The 27,610-nt window shown below is 40.3% G+C and overlaps 2 protein-coding genes across 3 annotated transcripts in view; both read left to right on the top strand.

Moving 5' to 3' along the window:
• The window catches only part of smurf2 (SMAD specific E3 ubiquitin protein ligase 2), a 59,545-nt gene extending 38,882 nt beyond the window's left edge, over nt 1-20,663 (top strand). The window contains exons 4-19 of the mRNA XM_088343204.1: nt 641-774; nt 5,094-5,159; nt 5,420-5,504; nt 5,642-5,725; nt 5,853-6,067; nt 8,622-8,706; nt 9,034-9,192; nt 9,294-9,341; nt 12,878-13,079; nt 15,212-15,315; nt 16,251-16,365; nt 16,811-16,989; nt 17,269-17,527; nt 17,625-17,826; nt 18,436-18,511; nt 18,685-20,663. Of these exons, the coding sequence (XP_088199330.1) occupies nt 641-774; nt 5,094-5,159; nt 5,420-5,504; nt 5,642-5,725; nt 5,853-6,067; nt 8,622-8,706; nt 9,034-9,192; nt 9,294-9,341; nt 12,878-13,079; nt 15,212-15,315; nt 16,251-16,365; nt 16,811-16,989; nt 17,269-17,527; nt 17,625-17,826; nt 18,436-18,511; nt 18,685-18,784 (2,113 nt within the window). The 3' untranslated portion in view covers nt 18,785-20,663. The remainder of the gene's footprint in view (nt 1-640; nt 775-5,093; nt 5,160-5,419; nt 5,505-5,641; nt 5,726-5,852; nt 6,068-8,621; nt 8,707-9,033; nt 9,193-9,293; nt 9,342-12,877; nt 13,080-15,211; nt 15,316-16,250; nt 16,366-16,810; nt 16,990-17,268; nt 17,528-17,624; nt 17,827-18,435; nt 18,512-18,684) is intronic.
• Nucleotides 20,664-22,073: 1,410 nt separating this feature from the next.
• Nucleotides 22,074-27,035, top strand: ddx5 (DEAD (Asp-Glu-Ala-Asp) box helicase 5). 2 transcript variants are annotated; one of them, XM_088343211.1, is made up of 13 exons: nt 22,074-22,262; nt 22,830-22,998; nt 23,113-23,209; nt 23,289-23,422; nt 23,482-23,547; nt 23,624-23,765; nt 23,994-24,154; nt 24,239-24,411; nt 24,487-24,597; nt 24,668-24,729; nt 24,801-24,860; nt 26,046-26,280; nt 26,391-26,575. In XM_088343211.1, the coding sequence occupies exons 1-13, from the start codon at nt 22,210-22,212 to the stop codon at nt 26,416-26,418; spliced, it is 1,491 nt and encodes a 496-aa protein (XP_088199337.1). In that variant the 5' UTR covers nt 22,074-22,209; the 3' UTR covers nt 26,419-26,575. The 2 variants fall into 2 exon arrangements, with proteins under 2 accessions (XP_088199337.1, XP_088199335.1); XM_088343209.1 differs by having other exon boundaries at nt 22,075-22,262; nt 26,046-26,267; nt 26,391-27,035.
• The last annotated feature ends 575 nt before the right edge of the window (nt 27,036-27,610 follow it).

The raw sequence follows: 27,610 nt of genomic DNA, 5'->3' as shown, positions 1-27,610 counted from the left end.
ACTAATGGACTTAATTGAACCAAACCATACAGATGCTTCTTAAAGTTGAATTTGAGTGGTGTAAAAATTGTTAGTGATTTTCACTGTACTCTTTCTGGTTTTTTTTTATGTATTAAAGAAAATGAATAATAAGTAGACACATGCAAGACTTACTATTTTAGTAATTTAGTTGTCAGCATACAGCGTTTTTAATTGCCTAACTGTTGTTGAACCTACCTTGTATTAAAAGATCACCTCCAACTCAACAATTTCATTAAAAGGCGGTTGTTGCTGATGAGCAGGACTTTGCAGTACTTCCCTCCCGCCAAGTCTGTCTGACCTAGCCGCACTTTCACATCGCACCCCAGACAGGCATTTGGCATTGACTCAAAGTGTCCAGACATCTTACTCACAGGACATTGTTTCATATCCTTTTTGGTAACAACTGTGATAATTACAGTGGGATCCACTTCTGTCAGTTTTCCAGAGTTTTATTTAGAAGGAACCAGTCCACTCAAGTGCTCGTGTCAAAAAATATTGTCTTGTTTTAATCTCAATTATAACTTCACCTGATCTACAAGGGGAAGCTAATGCATAGACACTATACATGGAATGAATGTCTTATCATGAATGTATTTTATGCATTATTCTTTTCCCTTAGGTATATTGGGAAGTCAGATTCTATCACAATCAGCGTGTGGAACCACAAGAAGATTCACAAAAAACAAGGGGCTGGCTTCCTGGGATGCATTCGCCTTTTGTCCAACGCTATCAACCGCCTTAAAGACACAGGATGTAAGTAAAACTATATCTGCACTGTGATATTTTGAAGATATACTTATCATGCATTCTATTATAAACATAACACCCGTCAGATTAGTCCGCAAAATGGGAACAATTTAATTTTTTTGTGTTTCTTGCTACTTTTTCCTTTTTTGTTTTTGTCTATGTGCTTGTCTTGCTGTCGGTCACCCTTCTCGAGGGATATGACCAGGGTAGATAGTAGATAGATAGATTTTGGAATCCCTAAGAAACATTGTAATCTTGTGAAAAGAAGAAGAATGGCAAAATGCACTCTGTGTCGGAGAAAATACTTTGGTGATGTCGTTCGTTTGAGCTACACAGCAAATTCCCTCTTACACCCTTACCACTGAATCGACTCTGTTATTAGCTCATGATGGGTGCTGGACTGCGGTGCTAAAACAAGTCTGTAGCGGTTAAGGACATAGCTGTTTTAACAATTTAAGTAGAATAACAACCGTGGGTTAAAACCTACAAGGGGCTCTGTCTAGTTTAGTTATTAGGTCAGACACAAGCCAGACTAGTGTTTAAGTGGGGTCAACCTTCAAACCACCTAGCTCTGTCATTATACTAAAAATGGCTTGTCAGAGGTAGGAAACTGGAAAAATTGAGCTTTAAGCAGTCTCTTTGTAATGAAAGTCCATTATAGCTTCAATATAATGAACCTACGATTATGTCAAACTCACCCTGAATGTACTCATGCTGCAATGGAATAATAATAAATCACCCTAATGTCGATGCTTGGCAAAGACAATGCATCAATAAAACTAGATGGCCACTGCACCACCTGAGCCTCGATGGCTGCAAAATGCAGTTGACTTGCTAATACTGTACTGCTACAAAATGATCACTCTGCCTTTTCCCTTTGCCAATGACGATATCTGATTTTGGCTCTTAACTCATCAAACTTCCTGTATTCCAAATAGTGTAATTAGACAAGTGGGCACCAATTCATTATAACACTGTTGGGATTTTTTTAGGTTGACTGAGAGTCCTGCATTTACTTAACCTCATTTATGTGAACTCTTTAATATATTGCCTTTTCCTTAATAAATGAATAAAACCATTAGATGACAAACAAAGTGTTTTCAAATTTATTTTATATACTCATCAATTATATTTTCATAAAACATTCAAATTTTCCTTTAAACGTTTTCATCTAAGAATTGTCCTCCACAAATACTTGACTGAGTCTGGTAACCAAACGATGACCCACTGTATAATTTAATTATAAGGCTAACATAAATTGCATGCAATCTACTCTAATTATAACCATTCAGACGCATGCCACTTAACCAAATTTTACTGTACCGTATTTTCCGCACTATAGGGCGCACCGGGTTATAGGGCGCACCTCCCAAAAATAGTTTTTGGTCCTATATCTTCCATAGATAAGGCGCACCGGATTATAAGGCGCTACAATGGGAACGTCGACAAAACAGTCAGATGATTCAGTCAAACTGATTACCCCCTTAACATTCCCAAAGCTTGCAAAGAAGCAAATAGGTGTCGTAGACACGTGCGGATGCGGTGTCCGTACGATGTCACTTAAATGCGTCATTTCAAATATCATTCGGGAGGTTAAAGTCTTGGAATTCAAGAAATGCCAACCATTCCTTACTTTCTATTTTCTTTTTCGCTCGCAACTTTACTGTGCATATGACAATACTTGGAATTGAGTTGAATTCACTCAACTCATCACAGCAACATCAAGATCGTTCTAAAACAAGATACCGGGAAAATATAAAGCCGCATAACTCACCTAAGTTCTCACGTTCAATAATGACACGCAATCATGGTCTTCTTACAACCGTGAGTGTAGTAAATCCAGGTGAGTAAAATGTTTACATATACAGACTAATGAAACATGTTTCTTTATGGCGTACTTTAGCAAGCTTGCTATTCAGTCATCTTTTTCGGCCAATTGCAGGGTTTGTTTTGGCCCTCTAGCGTATCCGAGGCTCCGAATAACTTCAGCCAATAGCGATCGATGTAACGGATGATTGACACATCTTTTTCGGCCAATTGCAGGGTTTGTTTTTGCCCTCTAGCGTATCCGAGGCTCTGAATAACTTCAGCCAATAGCGATCGATTTAACGGATGATTGACACATCTTTTTCGGCCAATTGCAGGGTTTGTTTTGGCCCTCTAGCCAATCCGAGGCTCCGAATAACTTTAGCCAATAGCGATCGATTCAAATAATGATTGACACATTGGTTAGCCAATGAAACGCCGGTATACAACGCGGACTACTCCACGTTCGGGGGAAAATCGAGTCGGCGGCTGTTGCGTAAGTTGCGAGACCTTGCAAATTTAATAGATAGATAGATAGATAGATAGATACTTTGTTCATCCCCGAAGGGAAATTCACATTTCCAGCAGCATCCCTGAGCTGAGAACAATCGAGAACAATCGAAAATAACACGGGAGCTGCTGGAGTGGCTGCCATTCGTGACGGCGCCGGAAGAAAAGATTCAATTTGAATCATGTACAAACAAACAAACAATTGAATCATGTACAAACAAACAAACAAACAAAATATTCATGTTTCAATAAGTGGAGTGTTAATAAAATGGGGGGAAAATAATACTGATATAACCAGGTAAAACTAATTTTAAGTTACCTGTCCAAATGAATGATGTGCCATCTCACCTTTCCCACTCTCTCTCCTCTCACCTTTCCCACTCTCTCTCCTGCAGTTGACTTGCTGCTGCTCGCTCCTGAAACTAATACTTACCTCTTTGTGTATTGTGCAGTCCCTTCTCTAGACAAGGTCTCACTCGGGTACAATGACAGTTATATGACCCTAGGTCAACTTTTGTCAAGTCTTGGCTGGATCGCCATATATAAGGCGCACTGTATTATAAGGCGCATGGTCAGCTTTTGAAAAAAATTAAGACTTTTAGGTGCGCCTTATAGTGCGGAAAATACAGTACTTTCATTCGAATTCTTAAACAACAACGAAAATTGGGGATCTTTTCTACCTCTTCATACTTTGAGAATGTTGCATTTCTCTCAGTAATATTCAGTGCTGCCTATTATTTTACTGCACTACATTGGTATTATACTAAAGTCATCAAATTCTTAGATTAAACCTGCTTCTAGGCTATACTGTAATACAAAAAGTCTAGGACAATGTCTTAAAACCCACCATAAGGGGTGAATAAACTGAATTACGGGATAGCCTCGTTTGACTTTGGCCTCAAATTAATTTTGACGGGGTGCTTTTTCCTGAGTGACTGATAAAACCATCGCCATGTGCCACAGCTGTGAGTGGTTTTAACTCTGCCTTTCGTCCCTCTCTTGGCCTCGCCCTCACCCCTCAGTGTCACCCGTCAGTTTCCTCCACAGACTAGAAACATTGGAAATGACAACAAGAGGCTGACTTTAGGGACTGGCCTTTCTATATTCGTCTCCCGATCCAGACAACCTCTCATTTTATGCAGCCATGCATCGTAGTATAACTTTAGACTCCCTCAGTTGTGTATTTATCAAGCTTCTTCTCTGCATGCATTTCTATAAATGGTTGGTCTGTCGCATCTGCTAACCCGATACAATGCATTGGCTTTGATTCAACAACTATCCTTTGTATGACTGTTCCTTGTTACTTGTTTTTGTTTAGAAGGCTTTCCATGTATTGAAAAGAAACGCTCCAATGTGAGCCACGTACATTCCCGCAGACATCTATGTGTGTTTTGTGTTTCCTTCTCTGTGGCTGCTGAACTCCCGCCAGCCCCTTAACGGTTTCACTGTCGTGTGCTTTGGTCTCTTGTTTAGTCTAGACACTAGACAGACATCCCGGGCTGTCTGAGTGTCATGCAAAAACAGCCTGGAACAGACAGTCAAGTTGTCCTTTCAATGTATGCAGGCACCTTTTTCTTGTTTGTTTGTGTTGCTTTTCCTCATGTTTTGCTTTCGCGCTTTCTTAAATTCTGGTTTCAAAGAACTTAAGACAAAGAATTTGTGCATTTTATTTGCTTTGGACTGATATTTGTCAAACGTGTGGCCTTTGCATTTGCCCTGAAGCCAACTGTTTATCAGATTTTACAGATGTGACCATTTTTGGTCCTGCTTTGGGACTTCTTGAATATGCAGCCTTCAGACAGTTTCATTAACGTAGATTGTTGTAACGGAAGAAGACTGAGATGATGAAGATGATTATTACTTCCCCAAAGAAAATAATGTGTCCCACTCGTTATTGTTGTTTGCTTGTATCAAACTGACAAAGCGTCTCTTCTTGTGTCTAATCCTTCCAACTCTGTTTTGTTTCCTGATTGTTCACTTTTATTCTTGCATCTGTATTCTTTTCGTAGACCAGAGACTAGACTTGAATAAGCTGAGTCCAAACGACAGTGACACAGTTAGAGGCCAGATCGTGGGTAAGTTTGCAAGGATCACATCCCACTCTAGGCAACTTCAATGGGAATTTTGGGGGACTTAGTGTTTCAGATTGTTACTGGAAGACTGGACTTGCATATTACTGTCAAAATGCAATATGCGTGTGCGTTAGAATGTGTTTTTTATTTTAGAACAGTACTCTACACACCCAAAATATAGGGCTCAATATAACAAAACTATTCTTGCTCTATAATCTGTTGTAATTTTACTGTGTTCTTTTTTCTGCCATGTGTCGCTTTAGTAAGTTTACAGTCCAGAGACCGAATAGGCACAGGGGGCCCAGTAGTAGACTGCAGTCAACTTTTTGACAATGATCTTCCGGACGGGTGAATCTTTTTGGCTTACTTTATAACACTTTTTGTGCACGTTGTTAAACAATACATTTGGAAATACGGACAGTGCTATAAGGCAGATATTTGCTTAAGCGCCCGCTTACTTGCTGTGTATGTGTTCCTGATGCCAGATGGGAGGAGAGGAGAACTGCATCCGGCCGAATACAGTACTTGAACCACATCACACGCACCACGCAATGGGAAAGGCCAACTAGGTGAGTGTACCTTAAACCAATTCCAGACCTGTATCTTAACTCGAGAGTAGTTAGAATTGAAAACCATGAAGGGAAACTACTATTTCAACCTTGAGATCAATTGTTTTTTCTCCGGCGTGTCGTCCAGACCTGCCTCAGAGTACTCGAGCCCTGGACGGCCACTCAGCTGCATAGTGGATGAGAACACACCAATTAGCACAAATGGTGCCACGCCCACTACGCCATTGCCGCCAAATGACTGCGATCAGCGGGCCCAGGAAAGGCGTGTCCGCTCCCAGAGGCACCGCAACTACATGAGCAGAACACACCTGCACACACCTTCAGACCTCCCTGAGGGCTATGGTTAGTGGCCATCACTTTTTGGGTTCCAACAAACCACTATCTACATTTTTCACTTAACAGTAAATAAACTCAGATTTCTGTGGTCCCCTACGAAGGCCTGTCTTGGTGTTTAATCGAAACAAGACATTCACAAACATCTGTTTTAACTTTGTGAATCAAAGACCAACACTGCTACTCAGCCTATTTTCCTGAAATCCTGCTGACCAAACCACTAAAACTGGTCTGACTGTTTGAAATAAAGGAATAGTAATATAAAGGTATTTTTCTGAAGGCGTTGGACTCTTCGTTACCTCACAATATGATTGTGATTGTGATTCATTAGGTACAATTATGAAGCAATCCCTGAAGGTTTTTTTCTACAACATTTTTGTCCTCGTTCATATTCTTATCTTTAACTATACAAAGCAAATAGAGAATTGAATTAAATTCCTCTACAGGTTATGGAAACCCACAAAATGGGACACTAATTTAAGACTGAATGACTACTTGAGTATTTGAAGCTTAAAGTTATTCCCAAACAGATTTTTAAGGCACAGAACACGTTAAGTTCCTCCCCACAATTACCGTAAAATTCGGACTGAAAGGTGCACCGGATTATAAACCGCACAACCAGTGCGTTTTTAAAGGAAAAAACATTTTGTAAATACATAAGCCACACCTGACTATGAGATATTCACAAAAAAAGACATTACCCAGGAAGAGTTTTAATCATAGACAGTGCCTTAACCCCTTAACATTCCCACGGCCCTCCGGTGGGCCGTCAGACTTTTGATAAACAAATGCATGGCCGTACGATGTCGCCATTCACGGAAATACTTTATGCCGCATATCATTGGAACAGTCTCAAACAAGATACCCGAAAACTCACCAGTACGTCCCCTGGCCATCTTCAACTTATTTGAATGTCCGCGAAAATGGCTTTGTTAGATCAAGGAGAATCTATAGAATCCAACCGTGTAAAATATTTACGACCAAACACACAATAATGCTTACCGGTAAATAGAAATCCGCCTTAAAGATTTCTTTCTGCTTTGTTGGACAGTGCTTCTTGTAATCCGTTCGTTTTTCCGAATTTTTTCCATTTACAAATAAACATACGAGTAAAATTTCAATTGACACATTTTCCGTGATGATGGTTTGTTCATGCTAGTTTTATTCCTTCACAAAGCGCGAAGTTGCATTCAACTTGTGCCTTCCTCGACAAATATATTCCACCTGGCTCGCTCTTACCTCTAGTGTTTGGGCAACCCTGGCACAAACTAGCAGCATTATTGCATGAGCCGGAGGGTTTAAAACTTTGGTGAAAAGTTGCGGCTTATAGTCCAAATTTTATGGAATGAAAACATGTTGCAGAATATTCCAAGCGCCGGGGGACTGGTGAAATATAGTCTCAAAGTTGACCCATCTGCTGTAGAGTTGTGACGTAATCGAAGGAATACAACACTTTTAAAATGGCAAATCCTATTAACACAACATGTGAGGACAGCTCTGAAACAACCGGTGATTTTAGTGAACAGAGAATGAATATTGAGAATGAATTTATGCTTGAAGGTAGTCGGTTGTGGCTTTTTTTGTGTTTTTTGCAGCGTTTGTCACTTTTGGGTCTAGCTCCCCATTAGCGTCAGTCCTGTTGAGGGTTTTCCTGTTTCGTCTGCTCGGAGTTTGCACTCGTTGGCTGCCCACCTTGTGTTGTTTGTTCTGCTAGCCTGGCATTGGGGCCAGGTTAGCAGTCTCCCTTGGTTTATTGCCGGCTGGCTTCGCGTTTATTGTCGTAGCCGTTGCAGCTTTTCGTTGTTGGTTCCGGGTTAGCCTGGCTTTTAAGCACTGGTTTTTCCATTTTGCTTGGTTCGTTTTTCCTTACTTGCCTCACATTTGTACATTTGTCGCCACAGCTATTCCCACTTTTTGTGTTTTGATGCTTTTTTTCTTCTCTTTATTTATAGTTTCGCTCAATTTGTGAATGTCACCTATTGGATATTATGTGCATCGTGAACACCGGTCTCAGCAAAGAAGTTACTCTGAGACCTCATTCAGTCCACAACCTTTCTGTGATGCTACAGCCTCTCGCAATGAGTCTTGAATACTGACTCAATTTTAGACAGTCCAATTGGAATTGATTTCGCTGTCAGTCTGGCTGACGCCATTCGCTGCCCTCCTTACTGCCTTTTCTTTTCTGCACGCATTCAAGCAATCAGTCACATTTGTTTACAAAGTAATCCCACACACTCATCAGCTGAACCCTCCACACATGTTTAGGAGTGTGTACAAGAGTATATTTTGATGGGTGTCTCAGATTAATGAGGCTTTTCCTCCATTCCTTGCTAATCGCTCCCTTTTCTTTAACAGGCATTCACTCTCAAATTTGTGAGGACGCAGCAAAAGCTGTATTTTTAAGCTTTAACAGTCCCCATATTGTAACATGACATTTTTACAAATGTGGTTACATCGTCTTTTGATAACATACACTACTGTTCAAAAGTTAGGGGTTGTCAGTCACCTTCTTGTACTTCATCTGATGTTGAGGCGACACCTTTCTTTCTAAATCCCTTTATAGAACAGAGGACTACACAACAAGGCCAAGTCTACTTCCTTCACACTCAAACAGGTGTAAGCACATGGCACGACCCCAGAGTACCGAGGTATTCAATCTTCAGAATTTGTGACATCATTCTGATACTTTTGAGGAATTACATACTCACTGTATTTATGTACATTGTTTGTTTATATATGTGTAAAGTATGAATACGGATAACATGTACTGTATTTGTACTGTGAATTTTTTTAAAAATCACGAGTACTGGTGTGCTTTTTTTGTTAAATCGTGATATTATTATCCGTTATAAAATCGGGTTAGTTTTCCTCCATAGCGTGCATATTCTGGTAATAGTATGTACATTATTTCACTTTTTATTTCTTCAAATATTGCACATTATAAGTTTTTTTCTCCTGCTTGTGACACACGGCAGAGATCTAAGTAATGTGAATTGCGAAGAACTGGGCCCACTCCCTCCTGGGTGGGAAATACGGAACACTGCCACAGGGCGAGTTTATTTTGTCGACCACAACAACAGAACCACACAGTTCACTGACCCACGCCTTTCTGCCAACCTGCATCGCGTCCTTAAGTGAGTTTTAAACGTCCTGTTGTATCACCAGATGGTCACTGTTATATGATAGTGAAATTGTTCGTTTGCCAATCCTAATCATTTTTGTTTTGCATTCACAGTCCAAGCTCAAATGGCTCACGAGGAGGTATTGAAAGTCCGAATGTGAGGTAAGATTTGTTTACGATTTAATAGAGCCCTTGTTGCACACAGCCACACGTCACAATCTCTACTTTCTTTTCCACTTCAAACACATGCTTAAAGCTTTGTAGAGCTTCATATTGTCAATTAATTTTGGCACTCTTATCAAGACATCTGACAGGAAAGGGGGAAACAAGGACTCAGGCTTCCATCCAGGAAATATCGCATGAATGTAATGTCCAAGTTTGTTAATGAATTGTATGTTCCGTGGACTTTGATGGGTTTATGAATCTGCAGGCAGTCCAAGCCTTTGAGCGTGGCCCAAACACATGTTCAGAATGTTGCATATCCAGCTGTTCAATCACCTACTGTGCTGCTAACAGCTGTAAAGTTACCCCTAAGCCTTTACCTCATGAAGATGGAGTGCTGTACGGGTGCCTCGTCAACCCGACCTAATTCCTCCTCTGCAGGGACGGAATGTATTGCGGAAAGATCCGGTTACTCATTTTCCCCTTCATATGGATCAAAGAACATGCAGGCATTTTTGTCTCATTTTATTTTTTATCGTGTCTGGTCCACTAACTTTTTCTTGACGTCGGATGTTTATTTTTTTCTTCTAAATGAGATTTTATAGGGATGATTCGTGTATTCTGGTGTGATATTATGCTTAAACAGTTGAGCCAACAGATATTGTGTTTTCCTCATTTTGTTTTATTAAACGATGAATGATAGTTATCTTTTTTTGTAAAATTGAATAATAATATGAAAGTACATTCATGAGGCAGCACGGCGGCGCAGTGGTTAGCACGTGTTCAGCACAGTTCTGAGGTCATGAGATCGAACCTCCTGTGTGGAGTTTCCATGTTCTCCCCGTGCTTGCATGGGTTTCCTCCGGGCACTCCGGTTTCCTCCCACATTCCAAAAACATGCATGTCAGGTTAATTGACCGGTCCAGATAGGCCCTAGGTGTGAATGAGCGAGCGACTTGTCTGTCCCTGTGTGCCCTGCGACTGGCTTGCAACCAGTTCAGGGTGTCCCCTGCCCACTGCCCGGAGATAACTGGGATGGGCTCCAGCACCCCCGTGACCCTACTGAAGATAAGCGGTGCAGATAATGGATGGATGGATGTACATTCATGAACAACGTGTCCAATTTTTAGCATTTTTTGTCAGATTTTCCCTGGCAGGGCAAGTGACTGATTTAACATGTATTTCACTGCTCAATATGGTTATTTTGCCTCAAATGTTTTCTAACATTGACTATTTCTATTTGGAAAAGTCATCAAGCATCATTGTGTTCCATCAGAACATCTTCCTTTTATTAATTCAGGGATTTCACCCCTTGTGTTCGATCATTCCACAAAAATGTTTGATGTACTGTTTAAGGCCATCAATGTTGGCGTTTTCAAGTCATGTTTTTATTTCATTGGGACTTTCTCCGAAAATCCAGTAAAAATGTTTTTGCGCCACTATAAATGATGATGGAAACCCATCTGCTCAGGGTAATTTTTCTGTAACTCAATCCTTTGGCCTAGACCTTTTTAAGGATGGGGAGTTATCATGTCGTCCCCAACAGGATTTTTATTTAGGTTTACGCCGTATGGTAATGTTGAGTCGAGGTGTGCTCACCTGAGAAATTAAAATTATCGTGCCATTTTTTTGTGACCATGACGGAAACTTCATGTGTGAAAGTGCAGCAAGGGAAGCTTTGTTCTTTCATCCGTCCCCTCCCACCCTTTGAGCTGCGTGCTCCATTTGGATGCCGCCAGGCGAGCCGCGAGGATCCTTTTTATTTCCCATCCCTCCCTCAGAGTCTAGTCTGCAGGAAATCAAGGGATTCCAAAGGAGTCCATCAGAGTCCTTTGGGAGCCTGTGGCTTTCTGAGCAAACCGGATGTGATTTAAAAGCCTAAATAAAATTCCACTTGGCAGACACTACAAACTAAGCAAAATTGTCAATGTGATTATTGTCAATGCGGGCCATTAGAAGGTTGCTTGAGAGCAATTGTGATCTAATTTTACTTCTGTGAACTTCTGCTTGCCCGAGTCTGCTCCTTCTGCCCTCGTTGGTTATTTCTTGAAAATTACTCCTTTTTTATTACATGGCCAGAAATTACATTAAAGCAGTCACATGTTTTCCATTACACTCTTTTGACTGAAACTGTCATACTCTGGGATCGTAGCACCACCTCTTTTTTATTGTGCAATTATTTTAACTCGAAAAAGAAATTAAATACCATTCTTGTTAGTGAGTGATATTACCCCAAATCCATATTGTATATAATGTTACTTGTTTTTTTCTCATTTGTCTCCTGCAAAAAGAAAATGACAGCATATCGGAAAATGGATGGGTTGCATAACTCTCTGAGCTTACCATTGTTTGTTTCGTATTATGACTCTAACATTGATGACCTCAGGCTGCAGCTTATACATTCATTTCCGAGGACTCGAAGAGGGGAAGCGTAAAGCTGCTTTTATGCATATGCGCTTTTCCTTGTAAAAGCGTAAATATATTCAAAGCAACCATTGTAAAAGCACACAATTTTACTTTTAATTTTAGTATTCTTTAAACAAGTTACTAAACATTTAACACATCTGGTCTGCATTCATTCATTATCTGCACTGCTTATTGTCAGTAGGGTCGCGGGGGTGCTGGAGCCCATCCCAGGTATCTTCGGTGGGCAGGGGACACCCTGAACTAGTTGCCAGCCAGTCGCAGGGCACACAGAGACAGACAACTTACTCATTCACACCTAAGGACAATTTGGACGGGCCAATTAACCTGACATGCATGTTTTTGGAATATGGGAGGAAACCGGAGTGCCCAAAGGAAACCCACGCAATCACGGGGAGAACATGCAATCTCTACACAGGAACGTTCCATTTCATGACTTCAGAACTGTGCCGCAGATGCTCTAACCACTGCGCCACCGTGCTGCCCATCTGGTCTGCACCAGATGTAAAATTATTATGAGAGTGAAGGCTACTCAAAATTGGTCAATTAATTTAACGGATGCAAGCGTGTGCAAGGGATAGAAATGAATGGCAATGGATAGTTAAGAATGACTGATATATACGTATATGATGCAGAGGGTCTAAACAAGTGTATGCTGTCGGACCTCTGCTGATGAAGAGTTGAATGGCACAGCAACTAACCCCTTGTTATGCTACTGGCTTAATGTTCATTGTCAGGTTGGGAAGAGCAAAGGGGAATGATTGTTTGGTGAACCTCCCACTAGGGGGATATTGCTTCGGTATATAGAAAGATAGATTAGTTCTCTTACTTTATGTTTGTATTTCATTGAAAGTTATAGACAATTTAGATGATCTACCCAAGGGTTAATCATGCAACATTTCAAAAGACATTATAAGTCATAAATTGCCTCATTAAACGGTTTCATATTTATGAAATATTTTGCTGACTTGGTGCTTTTTTTTTATAGCTCCAGCACTACCTGGCGTCTATCGGTGTATGCCACAGACCTCAGCCCCCATTATAAAAAATGTTATGATTACTATTATCCTATTTATTGTCCTTCAAATTGTACTTGTGTTTTTGCCCACCAGTCGTCAGAACCAGTTAAAGAATGAGGTCCAGCAGGCTCTGGTCTCCGTAGGCCAGCTCCCAGAGGAGGCAGAGTGTCTCACTGTGCCAAAGTACAAGCGAGACCTGGTCCAGAAGCTCAAAATCCTTCGACAGGAGCTATCTCAGCAGCAGCCACAGGCTGGGCATTGTCGCATTGAGGTGTCCCGTGAGGAAATATTTGAGGTGAGGAGAGCATGACAATATCGTTTCTCATGATCCCCATCTCACTCCAAAAAATGTTAGAAATAAGAAAGAAACTTTGACTCTATATTAGATACATGAATATTTTTAAATGAATTGAATTTAATACCATTTAATTGTCATTGATATCATTGTTGTGAAACATTGTAGGCAACAAGATTAGACATGGCACTCCAGGATAAACCTGTAATAAAACTTTAAAAAGAAAAATAAGATAAAACACTGTCAGGATGAATAGTCAAAATATTTACAAAGTAGTGCTTAGACACCGACCTAAGTTGTGATAATAGTGCAATGCAAGAATTGTGCATTGTCACTACTGTGACAATAAATAAATAAATAAATTAATTAATTATTAAATATAATAAATTTATTATAAATAAAGTAGTGCTGTAATATGTACCGGCAACAATATATTGTCAAATAGTCGCAAGATGGTTTTCATCATCACACACTGTCTGTGAGGCAGACACCACAAGATCTGCTTTTAGTTAACTGTTCCAAGTTATTTTTAGATTTACTTTGACTGTGCGGATTTGAATCTTTTATGTCTGATTCTTCGGTACGCTTGTAAACGGTGCAGCCTGGCACTTTGACAGAGAAACACAAAGCTTTTGGGTTTCCAATCAAGAGCAGGCACTGCTCTCAAACACAGTTGGGGGGGGTGTTCTGCTTCTGCCAAGTACAGGGAGGGCTTTTATCAGTGCAACAACACCTGCAACCGACTACACGGCCCTCATAAAATATGCAGTGGAATGTGCTGGACCAGCCATGTCTGTTAATCTGAACCAAGACATGTTTGTTGGCTGATCTCACCATGAGGATCCAGCTGGTGGGGCAAAGGACGTCTTAAGGTTGTGTGAGACATAACTTGTTGCTTCCCCAGACCACCTGAAGCATAAACTCATGACTTAATGAGCAAATGTTTGTCTGTGAGCCGTTGAAGACACCAAATGTGTTGTTTTGGGCATAGATAAGACTTTCCCTCTCCCCCTTGCAGCACCTCAAGGTTGTGCGCCTTGACTAAAGCGAAGAGTAGAATGTGGTTGTGAATGAAGCAGTGTTATTAAAGCCTTATGAATGTGTTTATTATAACTGCCCCTAATCCACTTTTAATGAGCCCTGTCCTTAATATGTGAGCAGTCTGCACATGGAATGAACACTTATCGGTCTGCGGAACGACAGCAAGCAAGTGGGGTACACTAGCTATGCAGCACATTGCATGAGTCCAATGCTTGCCAACTTTCTCAGTAGTTTTAAAGGTACATATTTTTTATTGTGTGGTGCGACATTTTCTTATAATTCTGGTCGTGTGCAATCTAATTCAAAAACATGTGAATATAACAGATTCAGATTCAGATCTACTTTATTGTCATTCTAGTACACGTGTATACAGAACGAAATGTCGATGCATCTGACCCCCACAGTTTCCTTGAATGTACAGATATAAATAATGTTGTATTGTATTTTGGCTACGTGTAGTATTTTACCATAGTGCCGATAGTGCAAGAAGAGTAGCTAACCAGATGTGCAAAATGGGCAGTCAGGTTAACAAGTCAGGTACACAGTAACATTAACACTGTAACAATAACGCTGTAATTACAATAGTGCAGAGAGCAATGTGCAAGGAGTGGCAAGCTATAAAAAAAAACTGCCAGTAGTGCAAAAGTCAGATGTCAACTGTTATCTAATTGAACTTTGAACTTTCCGTTCTTTGTGTGTGATAATGATAATTTTAATTCAAGATTAGCATCATTTGCAAGCTACTGCAGGTTTTGCTGATAAACTAGTTACATGAAACAGGGTTATAAGGTGGACTCTGGCTCGTCTCAACAAGGATTCGGGAAGCCTGATTCAAAGCTTAGAACATTTATCTATTATATATCTGTTGATATTTGGTGTAACGCACATTGATTAATTGCTTGTGTTTGAAAAAAAAACGTACTTGTGAAAAGAATCCGACATTGAATAATAAAAAATATTTATGACTAATGTGTAGATATTATTCCACATGATAATGTAAAGTATGGACAGTATATCATTTTTTTTACTTACATGTGCAAGTAGCAAGTTTGGTCAGCTTTCCCTAATAAGGTTGTCTTACTGCATTTAAGGAGTCCTATCGACAAGTGATGAAGATGCGACCAAAGGATTTATGGAAAAGGCTAATGGTCAAGTTTCGGGGAGAGGAAGGACTTGATTATGGAGGCGTGGCCAGGTATGAGTGTTTTCTAAGGTCCATTGTGGACAAAACCCTCTTACCAATAGCGAACATTTGCAAGTAATTTGCCCAACCTTCAAACCGTTTTTAATTGCACTTATTGTAGATGCCACAAGATGGCAAAAGCACTACTTTTGTCATTATGAGAGGTGTCTAACTAAATCCCAAAAGGATCTCACCGGTGCATATTTTAGACGTGTCCCTTTAGACTTGCATGTGATTCATTAGGGATCCGTCCAAAAACCTGATTTATAATCTTGTTAATTAATTTCACCTCTGTATAACAAAGAGAAACTTTTAAAACTTGCAGAGCTCTGGCCCTTGAGGCCTGGATTCTGATCCATGTGGTCTAAATCAGTGATTTTCAACCACTGTGCGGCGACACACTATTGTGCTATGGGAGATTGTCAGGTGTGCCGTGAGAAATTATCCAATGTCACTTTTTAACATTTAAAATTTTATAAAACATTTATTAATCATTTTCTCCAAATGTTATGTCATTGTCAAGTGTCTGTGCTGTAAAACTGTGGGTATTATGAATTATATTGTAATTAAACATACTGTTCAGTGTCATTTTATAACATTTTGGTTGTAAAAAACATGCCCTGGCTCAAAAAGGTTGAAAAACACTGGTCTAAATGAATGTGTTCAAGGTTTTGGGTTGTCAAAGCAATGGCAAAACTATGTTGTTATAATTGAGCCTGATTTGGGGATTATGGGCTATACAAATAAGCATAACTGACTGAGTGAAAATTATATTAAAAAAAAAAAAATATATATATATATATATATATATATATATATATATAAACCTATATAAAAGTGATGTGACCAAAAAATTTTGCAAAAAGATTAATTCTATTCCAAAATACAGAAGTTAACTGCACACGTTTTCTCTACTTTTTCCCCATGTTTGTTTGGTCTATGTGTAGGGAGTGGCTCTACCTGCTGTCACATGAGATGTTGAATCCATACTATGGGCTTTTCCAGTACTCCCGTGATGACATCTACACGCTGCAGATTAACCCAGACTCTGCAGTCAATCCAGTGAGTCATTCTCAATGCAACAGTTAAACGCAATGGCGGTTTAATCAGTTTCAATCAGATGTTGCCATCAAGAGTCATGTGCTATTTCACGTTTACTTTGAAACTATTATCAAACATATTTCTTATCCTCCTGTCTTCTTACTTTAAACTCAACTTTGGCTTTTGAATACATCAAATCCTATTTTTCTAATCATCACTACTTAGATTTAGGTTGATACAAAGGGAAACCTAAAAAGCATGCATATGGATTTTCTAAAGTTATCTGCTGTTTTTGCTCGATTGAAATTCAATCAGGAGGAATTTGTTGAATGTTCTCTTGTGACATTATATAGTGTCGACTAAATAAAATGCATTAATTCAATGCTAATGCAACCTGTAAATAGTTGTTGATGACCCTTAAAACCGATGACCAGTTGTAAGTCCTAAAAGTGTCTTCTATGCGTAGGAGCACTTGTCCTACTTCCATTTTGTGGGCCGTATCATGGGGATGGCAGTGTTCCATGGTCATTACATTGATGGAGGCTTCACCCTGCCCTTCTACAAACAATTGCTCTGCAAACCCATTGCCATGGATGACATGGAATCCGTAGACCCGGACCTGCACAACAGTCTCATCTGGATCCTGTATGTACAATACATGTTTTTTGAAACTTGTATATCATTGTGTCAAAATTAAAATGTAAGATTTTACTGAAAATTAAAACATTAATTTGACAAACCTCTTTTAATGTAAAAATCAAGTACTGTATTGAACGGATCTGCTTGCTGGGCAACAGCACCCCCTATCGTTTATTGTTGGACATTTTGATATCTAATAATATCACTATATACTTTCAGTCCTCTTTTCCATTATGTTCTCCCAAATGCTATGTTTGATTTCCAATTATATTACCCATCCCTCAGGGATAATGACATCACAGGAGTGTTGGACCACACCTTTTGCGTTGAACATAATGCCTATGGAGAGATTATCCAGCATGAGCTCAAACCAAATGGCAAAAGTATCCCCGTCACACAGGACACAAAGAAAGAGTATGTCCGTCTCTATGTCAACTGGCGCTTCCTGCGGGGCATCGAGGCACAGTTCCTCGCTCTACAGAAGGGCTTCAATGAAGTGATCCCCCAACACCTACTAAAAGCTTTTGATGAGAAAGAGCTAGAGGTACTTTCTCTTGGCGTCAATTCATGTCAATGGCGGACAGTTAACTTCTAGTGCACGCGGTTTGACTAAAATAAACGTGTCATTATTTTCTCTGCAGCTGATTGTATGTGGCTTGGGAAAAATTGACATCAACGACTGGAAGTCTAACACACGACTCAAGCATTGCACTTCAGACAGCAACATTGTCAAATGGTTCTGGAAAGCTGTGGAGTCCTTCGATGAAGAGCGAAGAGCCCGTTTGTTGCAGTTCGTCACAGGTTCTTCCAGGGTTCCCTTGCAGGGATTCAAGGCTCTCCAAGGTAAAGTAATCACCCTGAATAGAATAAATGAGTGTTTCCCCATTTTATTACACTTTGCATCAAAACCAGACCATAAGGGTTCAAATCTTCAAAAGGTATCTGCCTGTTTAGGTCTGCGGGGCCTTTCTGTCAGATAGTGTTAAAGTGTGATAAAGCACACTCAGTACAGAAGCAAGCTCTGAGTTCTTGTAACCTCTATGGTGGAAAACAATGTCTTAGTTTTGTCTGTGACCTTGCATTTATTATGAGGGGCATATTGCTGCCATTGGGAACAATCATATTGGCAACCTCTGCTCATCTGGCCTTTTTGTTATATCCTTCCTGTGATTTTTGTTGAGCTCCTGTCTCTTCAATTACTCAAATAAGTCCTTTTGAAGTAAATGTAATATTGTGAAAAGTGTCATGTGAAAGGGACCTAGATACGCTCTGGCTTTTCCTGTCAGTCCTTTGTTTTGAACAGAGATAAAATAAAATGTTAATTAATCAATCAAGTGTCTGAGTTGTCTTTGTCTTCTGAATGTTCTATTCAAAACACATCAGTACACCTATCATAGCTGACCAGGTATTTGATACATTTTTTAACTTCTTTTTTTTTCAAATTTTTATTAGGTGCTGCTGGCCCTCGACTATTTACCATCCATCAAATTGACGCAAACGCCAACAACCTCCCCAAAGCCCACACATGGTGAGAAAACTGTGAGGTCATGTTAGTTTTAAGTGCTATAAAATTAGTAACTTTGCAGATAAAGAAACAAGTGTCACAGTACTCCTCTCCTGCTCAATATCCGTGCTCTGACTTTTTAATGCTTTTCAAGCTGCCCAAACTAAACTCCTCAATTTGTCTTTCCATTTTTACAGCTTCAACCGGATCGACCTTCCACCCTATGAGAGTTACGACAAACTATATGACAAGTTGTTAACTGCCATCGAGGAGACATGTGGCTTTGCTGTCGAGTGACTCAGTGATGAAGCCCGGTGCTACAACCAGCAGAGGTCTCATGGTTTTGTCATGGCCCTCAACCTTTTTTTTGTTTTGTTTTTCACACACTTATCTTTTTCTGTTATTGAAAAAAAATGTTGCAGCTGCTAATAACTCAATTTACTAACTTGTTAAACATGCTGGGTTTGCCTTCCTCGTTTTCTTTGTTCATTCAAGCATTTAAAAAAAAAACATGTAGCAAGGATCGCTCTGAACCGACAACTCCTTATTTCAACAGTGGATTCTTAGCTATAGTACAGGGTAATTGAATTAATGGTGACCATTATTACTTGGAACCATGTATTCTTGATTATGGAGTGTGCCTTGGACTGGTCGCATGGTAGCACATTGAAATGCAAGTGAGGATTCAACAACTAAACTGAATTTGGAAGACTGATAGACATCCCTCTCCAAAGACTGCAGCCAGGACCACTAATGAGTCGCTACAGAAGCTGCATTCACATTGTCACTTATTGTCAACTACTTAGTTGAAACAAAGTGCTTGCAATGTGTTTCTATGTAGCAATGAAAAAAAAGTTATAAAATATCTAATTTATTGTGATACTTTCTTGATATCTCTCACTGCCCCTCCCACTCACCACATTATATGTCTATTTTGTTTCAGAAAATAGCTTCTGTTTTTTGTTCTGTTTGACGGTCAAGAAAATCTCTAAGGCCTGCAAATCAAAATAGCACACAACTAAGCAGACCCTTTAAAATCAAATATAATCCTGATGCCACTAAGGCAACAGATTTTGTTTGTTGGCCTAAGTCAACAACCATTTATTAATTGTGTCTAATGTAAGAAGCCCCTTTTTTCCTACAGTCAAGTCTTGGGACGCAATCCCCTTGACTTTGGTAAACATATACCACTACTGATGCATTTCTGTGGATTGAAATCAAAATTTGCAAAGAGAAATCTTAATGTAAACATTTTCAGAGGGTGAAAATGAAATGTTTTGGTCAACCATTCATAAATGAATAGACCATTGTGATTTTATAAATCATGAACATCATTGAAGGTTGTATCCATGGACTAATGCTTGCATGTTTGAACACAGAGTTGAATGACAAAGCGCACTCCTTTACTGTTATAATAGAACAATTGTATTTGTAAAATTGTTTTCTACCATTGTACATGACATTTTTGAATGTTTTCTAAAAGATGCTGCCCTTTAAGCAATTTCGCTGTCCATGGATTATTCTTACATTTTGCATACGCATTCACACACAAACACAATTATGTTGCTCTTTGATACAAACTTGTGTATGCAAAGTAATGAGGGTGCTCACACGGTGCTTTGTACAGTGAAAATAGAGGTGGGTTTAAAAACTTGTAATTTATGTTTAACTTAAATAGAAACACATTTTGTCTAAATGTGATTGAGGGTTGAATCGCAAAAAAAGAGTGATATTGTTGTGGGTATAAAATGATGACCTAAGGGCCATATTCATCAACTTACAAGTACAGTGCGCAAGTAGATGGGTGGCACTACCTTTAGTAGTTGACTCAACACCACTGAATTCTTCCTTTCTTAAAAGAATTCAATTTGTTTTTTAAACCAGAGATGCACCATTTGCCTTTTTCCAATTTGTTTTATTTGTAGCATTATTCATGAGGACTTTTCTCTCTCTTTGCTGACTGATGCAATTCAAAGTACGTTAACACTACCATTTTGTAAGAGTATTTTATTTTTGTGTGTAATTAGTCCCAATTAAACTTGCCACAAGGCCTTGTACGAACTAAGTAATGTTACTGTCTTTTCTAGTGCTATTTTCCTCCCATATAGCGGGAAAAGTTCTAAAGGCTTTGGTTGTACTGTTTATAATAAAAAACTGGCGTTTGAACAGGTTTGTATATTTGCTGTTCCTTTTTATCCTCTTAACTCGCGTGTTGACCCGTCAATATGTTGTTAAAACCCATTTAAAAAAAATCCACTAAATCAGTGTCTCTCAACTGGCGAGTCGGGTACCACAAGTGGACCGCGAACTCATTTTCAGTAGGCCTTTATCTTGGCAACATAATATTAAGAAAATTAAAAATCAGGGTCATTTAAACCCCTGACAGTAGATTATTTTCATCATATTGAAGACAAAGCTATTTAAATAAAGTAATTCGGATTTTGTTAAAGGATGTTGTCTTATTTAGCACATCCTAGTGGTAAAAATTGATGTGAATAATAGTTCATGTATTTTTGCTTATCTTACAAACATGCATTTAAAAAGAAACTCGGTTCTAAACATTTGTATTTATTTGACCTAACATGTGGCTCACCTAGAGGAGCTGACATGATTGTCCATCATCTTGCTGCTTAAGGTTTTTCCAAGAACCTTATAAAGGCAAAACAATGGTGTGGTTTGGTCTATTTGATTCTGTGTGGTTTGTGTTTTTCTCTTGCTCGGTTTACCTTGCACTGCACAATACAGCGGCATCTAGTGGTTGAATATTACACATTGCCCCTTCAAAATACAGCCAATTGAGTGTTAAAGGGAATATTATCACTTGAAGTTGTTTAGGTTTTTCCAGTCTTTTTGTGTGTTTTTGAAAATGGATCTTGATGTTACACTAGTTTAGAACCTCTGCACAAAATAATGTATTCAACTTTAAATCGTATCGCTTTTTTTTAAATATGTCCCAACGGTAGAAAATAAAATGTTTTTATTCACATCTTCACGAAAGCTATATTAAAAAAGGGGGGGGGTTAAGGGTTATTGATCTATCTTCGTTATTCATTATCCATTATCCGTTATCGGTCAGTTCATGATACGCTACAAAGCCTAGGAGCCGGGACACTTACTCTCAGCCAAAAGGCCAAGCTAAGGTCCTAGCCCTAAAGCCTTGCTGCGATCATTGCGATATTAAAAAGAACCAAATATGTCCTTTAAAGGAGTAAAAACAATAGGGTTAATACACTTATTTATCAACTTTAATGTTGATCCCCATAAAACGTTTTTGTTTTACAAAAGAAGTAAACGTTAACGACGTAAGCTTTCCGTGACGTTCTAATTTTGGGTTGGTCGTTTGACGTCATTTTTGGTATTCATCGAGGAGCCGTATCACCGCACTTTGTTCGGAGTATATACCTCCGCCGTTTCAATAGTACTTTGTAATGATCAACAACAACAGAATCACACGGGCATTTCCCTCCACATTGTTTGTGAATATAAATTTAAAGAACGTGTCTGGATGACGCCAAGTTCTAAAGTTTGTCGCTCTTGCAGCTAAAGTTAAGAAGAGGGAGCGGATGAATATAGCGGAAGTCAAATTTCCGCCTCTTATATAACCCGGACCTGCTTTTTTCTCAACCGGCATTTCAGTACCGCTCCAGACTTTGATAAATATCAGCGGTTGAATCTTATTTATAATTTATTTTAGCCTTAACTTTACACACATTCAAACAAATATGCCAGGATATTCCGACAGAGATCGTGGCCGAGACCGCGATAGAGACAGAGGGTAAGTTACTTTTTTGTTCGTGGTGGTTTTCGCCTCGTGGAAAATGGCCGACCGTGCTTCACTAAGAAAATGAAAATGCGCTGCGGCCTGTTTTGTTACGACCATAAGTTACTTAATGTGTAGTAATTAAAATCTTCAAGTTGACAAGTGTATTCGACAAAAAGTCTGTAAATTAAATGCTGGTGAATTATAACTTGAGGCCTTGTAAGGCCTCGTGCCCGATAATGTCGGCCTTTTGCTAGCTTAACTATCTAACTTCCCCGACGTTGAACGTGGTCAGGTGGCGTTAAAATTGTTGCACGTAGTCACTTTAAATGATTTCCTACATTCATGACCAATTTGTTGATGCCGATCGGATAACATTTAAACGATAGATACTCCTGTTGGTCATTTGCCATGTGGCGTGTAAGGCGCAGACAAAATGCCGGTTGCTCCCATTGTTCCTCTACTTGCTGAAACGTGTGAGGCAGTAAAGCCATTTTACAATCCATTACAACGTGTTTCATCTTTTTTGGCCATCAGACTATTTCTTTAGCAAAATAGTTGAATATCCTCGTTACATTTCAGTTACGGCGGCGGCGCTCATCGTTTTGGTGGTGGCCGTGGTGGAGGAGGTGGAGGGAAGTTCGGCAACCCTGGTGATCGCCTTCGTAAGAAACACTGGAATCTGGACGAACTTCCGAAGTTTGAGAAGAACTTCTACGAGGAGCACCCAGATGTATCGAGGAGGTCTTTGGTATGTCGCACATTCACCAAACGTTACGCAACACATGTGCGATGCACGTGTTTGCCTTATGTAATCGGAGTTGCTGCTTTACTAACCATTCCCGCCTCCATTAATCCCATATAGCCAGAAGTTGAAAACTACAGAAGTGTAAAAGCAATCACATTGAAGGGGAGAAACTGCCCAAACCCAATTGTGAATTTCCACGAGGCAAGCTTTCCAAGTAAGTATATATAAACATTATGGCATTTGACTTTATTGCATTAACGATAACACGCCTAAAATTGTTTTCTTCACGCCAGGTTACGTTATGGATGTTATCAATAAGCAAAGCTGGACAGAGCCAACACCCATTCAGGCTCAAGGCTGGCCCTTAGCTCTGAGTGGCCATGACATGGTTGGCATCGCACAAACTGGTTCCGGCAAAACTCTCTCTGTAAGTTGACATTTTAGGTGACATGTTGGGGGTGGCAAATTAATTTTCCCTCTTTACAGTACCTTCTGCCTGCAATTGTTCACATCAATCATCAGCCTTTTCTTGAGCGCGGTGATGGGCCTATTGTAAGTATGTTTACTTAACAGATTGATTTATGCAGTAAAATGTTATTACAGAAAATGACTATATTTCTAACATTAGTGTTTAGTGCTGGCCCCAACCCGTGAGCTAGCGCAGCAGGTGCAACAGGTGGCTGCAGAATATGGCAGAGCTTCACGCCTGAAGTCCACTTGTATCTATGGAGGAGCACCAAAGGGACCACAAATTAGAGACCTTGAAAGGGGTAGGTAATTTTTTTTTTTAGGGGTGTATCCGACATCTTTCGGTTTCAACAAATAAAATGGAGCTAAACGTCAGTTTGGTTGACTCGTGAGCCAAGTGCGAAGAGTTAACAAATATTGTTTTACCGTGTCACATATTCACTAGAAAGCGTTGACAACATCACCATTATTGTCGTCATCTGTTCTTGTTTATACATGGTCTTTTTTTTGGGTAACGTTTCTTTTTCAAGGTGTGGAGATATGCATCGCAACACCAGGTAGACTCATAGACTTCTTGGAAGCTGGAAAGACCAACCTACGTCGTTGCACTTACCTTGTTTTGGATGAGGCTGACAGAATGCTTGACATGGGGTTCGAACCACAAATCAGGAAAATTGTTGACCAGATCAGGGTAGGGCATTGCAATTGAGCTCACCTTATACAGGATTCCACTCATTTGCCTTTCAGTTTTCTCACCTTTCTTTCGTCATATCAGCCTGATCGCCAGACACTGATGTGGAGTGCCACTTGGCCAAAGGAAGTGCGTCAGCTGGCAGAAGACTTCCTGAAAGATTACGTGCAGATCAATGTTGGGGCTCTGCAATTGAGTGCCAACCACAACATCCTTCAGATTGTGGACGTGTGCAATGATGGAGAGAAAGAGAATAAGTCAGTATTTTTGTAACATGAAATGGTGGAGCTGTCCTTTGTGGCAATTGAGTTCAATAATCTTTATATTTAAAGACTTATTCGACTGCTGGAAGAAATCATGAGTGAGAAGGAAAACAAGACTATCATCTTTGTTGAGACAAAGAGGCGATGCGATGACTTGACGCGGCGAATGAGGCGGGACGGGTAAGTTGTGTGTAAACTGAAAATCCAACACGTCACAGGCTGCTTCCTTGACTGATGTTGTTTTGATTAGGTGGCCAGCTATGGGAATCCATGGAGATAAGAGCCAGCAGGAAAGAGACTGGGTACTTAATGGTAAGTGACTTTTAGTACCCTTGTTCCCAATTTTACACTCAAGGATGTAACGTATGCCGGTTTTGTTTCAGAATTTAAATATGGCAAGGCTCCCATTTTGATTGCGACAGATGTGGCATCTCGTGGATTAGGTCAGTATTCTCTTTAAAACAAGATGTTTACATGTTTTAGAAGAAAGTACATTTGCTTTCTTTAACTCTTCTGCTTCTTTCTGAGTCTCTCCCATGGGCCAAAGGAGCAATGGCAGGGCCTTGGCATGACAAGCCCAGGTGTCCAGAGGGGGAAGGAGAATTCTTGGAGATGTCCTGACTGGCTAGGCACGGTTCTCCCAGTCGTGCACTTATAGCAGAGGTGTCAAGGTCTGAGTGCAGCATACAACGCGCTGGCCTATCTAAAAAGTGGGGAGGTGAACAGCTGCTCCCCCACATGCTCACCTGTTGTCTGGCAACTGTTTGGACTGCGTCACACACCCAGGCTCTGTAACTGTCCCAGCTGAAAGCCCTGCCGCAAATTTTGGACAAGCAAGACCAGAGTCATTCCTAAGGCGCTTTCGGTTGCGTAGACTGCTTGTAAAGCATGGGTGGCGACCCTGTTGCAGTTCAACATTTGTCGGATGAGCAGCTTGTAAAGTCGATTGGATTCTCACCTCTGCAATAACATAGCTACTGGCCCTTTTGGTGACAGTGGGACATTCTAGTTGGACACATTCCAAGCTCACACTCCTCCCTCGCCTGCGTTACAAAAGTCATGTCGAGACCTGCCAACGATAGACTTTGATCACTGGGCTAAACTTGCCCTGACGACTGGGGTGCGCACCGTTCGTAGACACCCCGCAAACCAGTACACACTGCCACTTTTTTGGGCTTAAGACTTCCGCGTGAACTTAATAGCGCCTTCTCACCAGTGTTCGTTGACAAGTGGACACTAGGAGGCAGTAGTGTGCATAGTAGCCCTACTGTGTTGACTGAGGGTTGTGCTGCGATGGGAATGGACTAGTCAATGCACGCTCCAAATGAAGGGTAAGGCTCGTGAGGGTTTTTTTTTTTTTTTTTTTTTTTTTTTTAACATACAAATTGAAGATTTTGCCGCATCTTGGGATTTGTTTTTTTCCTCTCAATCATTCTGACAACGAAGAAACTGCTGGAGTGTGCATATTTTCTCTTCCCACTGTAGTCTCCCCATGTTTAATTCAATGCAATCTTTCTAATCCCCTGAGTCTAACGGTGCTCTTTGACTTGGTTGTTGTGGTGGCGCTGGCATGCTTTTTTTGTATGCCGTCCATTTCCCTTTTGCCACACCGCACCACATTTTTACAGATGTGGAAGACGTGAAATTTGTGATCAACTTTGACTACCCCAACAATTCTGAGGACTATATCCACCGCATTGGCCGAACCGCCCGTAGCCAAAAGACCGGCACGGCCTATACCTTCTTCACTCCCAACAACGTGAGGCAGGCCAGTGACCTCATCTCTGTTCTACGCGAGGCCAACCAGGCCATCAACCCCAAGCTCCTCCAAATGGGTGAAATCAGAGGAGGTAAATCAAATTGGTGAGATACGGAAAATGTGCTGTCCAATACAGCCTCATTTTATTTCTGCTGAACATAATGTTGTTTTGTCCTATACCGGATCCTGTTGACATGTTTTGTTGTCCTGGCAGGTCGTTCAAGGGGAGGCAGAGGTGGTGATTACGACCGCTATTCTTCCGGAAGGCGACATTTTGGCAGTTATAGGGACAGGGATAGTAATAGTGGCTACGACAAAGGACCCGGACCAAAACATGGCTTTAGTGCAGCTCCTCAGAATGGTGGCTTTTCGGGGAATGCAGGTGGTGGTGTTGGTAGCAATGGCTTCAATGGCAATGGGCAGTCATATAACAACCACGCAACATCCTTCCCCCCGCAGAACGGCGCCAGTCACCCCCAATTACATTTCCCCCAAGCACAGCCCACCCAACAGCATCATACGCCATACCCAATGCCACCCCAATTCCCCCAGTAACAACAAAGTAATTTATTGCTTTTGACTTTTAATTTTTTTTTTTTTTTGTATTTACTCAACAGGGTTATCAATAACTTGAACCAATTTATATTAAGATCTGCAGTACTGGATTGCACACTTTCCCTTGCCACTATATTGCTATTTAATTTGTTACATTCCTCAGTATTTTTTTAATTTTTTTTTTCTGGTACCTAGTGGTTTCTGGAGTAGTTTTTTTTTTTCTTTTGTATCCTTGAAAGTGATGTTGCCTCCTGCCATGTAAGTGCACTGCATGATCTTTACAATAAAAAAAACAAAAACTTCAGTTTGTGTACATGTGTATGTGGGCGGTTTTTGAAATGTTACCGCGTGTGGCCACCAGATGTCACGGTTAGGATTATGGTGCGACCAAGCGATATGTTATTGGAGTAGGGAAGACGGACTGCTAAAGTCAAATTTGTATAGGGATACCTTTTCAAAATCTGCAATACATGCAACATACTATCGGCCGATTCTCCCTGCCCCTTTGTATTCAGGGATCAGAATTTTCCGCGGATTTCCGCTGTTTTTGAACCCCAAAGGCATTCCGACTTTTTCACTTTTTCTCTTGCGTAGCAAACAAATTCAAAATCCGACTCTCACTCTTTCCTTTATTGCTCTGGCGCGCCCTGGTTTATTCCTGGACGCTGGCTATTTCAGCTGAAAATGAAAATCTCCATTCTGATCCCTGTGTATTTAATTGGTGTGTGATCTATGCCAAAATTCCAAGTCCCCCAACCCCTACTGTGCCCCACCCTACCGACCAACAACTCTTGTACATACCGGTCTTCACATGATTTGCTATCCATTTCATTTGATAGCAAACACATGAAGATTTTAACAAAGGAATGTGCGCCTGAC

Source organism: Urocampus carinirostris, chromosome 1, assembly GCF_059441175.1.
Source record: "Urocampus carinirostris isolate Australia breed hairy pipefish chromosome 1, RoL_Ucar_1.0, whole genome shotgun sequence".
In the NCBI taxonomy this organism is placed as follows: Eukaryota; Metazoa; Chordata; class Actinopteri; order Syngnathiformes; family Syngnathidae; genus Urocampus; species Urocampus carinirostris.
The sequence above is the reverse complement of the archived record's forward strand: the minus strand, read 5'-3'. Positions and strand labels throughout refer to the sequence as shown.

Excerpts from the sequence above, each read along its gene's own strand:
- ddx5 (XM_088343209.1), top strand. The coding sequence starts at position 22,210 with ATGCCAGGATATTCCGACAGAGATCGTGGCCGAGACCGCGATAGAGAC. Across the intron at positions 23,548-23,623 it reads AGCGCGGTGATGGGCCTATT|TGTTTAGTGCTGGCCCCAAC; the intron begins GTAAGTATGTTT and ends TTCTAACATTAG. Across the intron at positions 24,861-26,045 it reads TGTGGCATCTCGTGGATTAG|ATGTGGAAGACGTGAAATTT; the intron begins GTCAGTATTCTC and ends ACATTTTTACAG.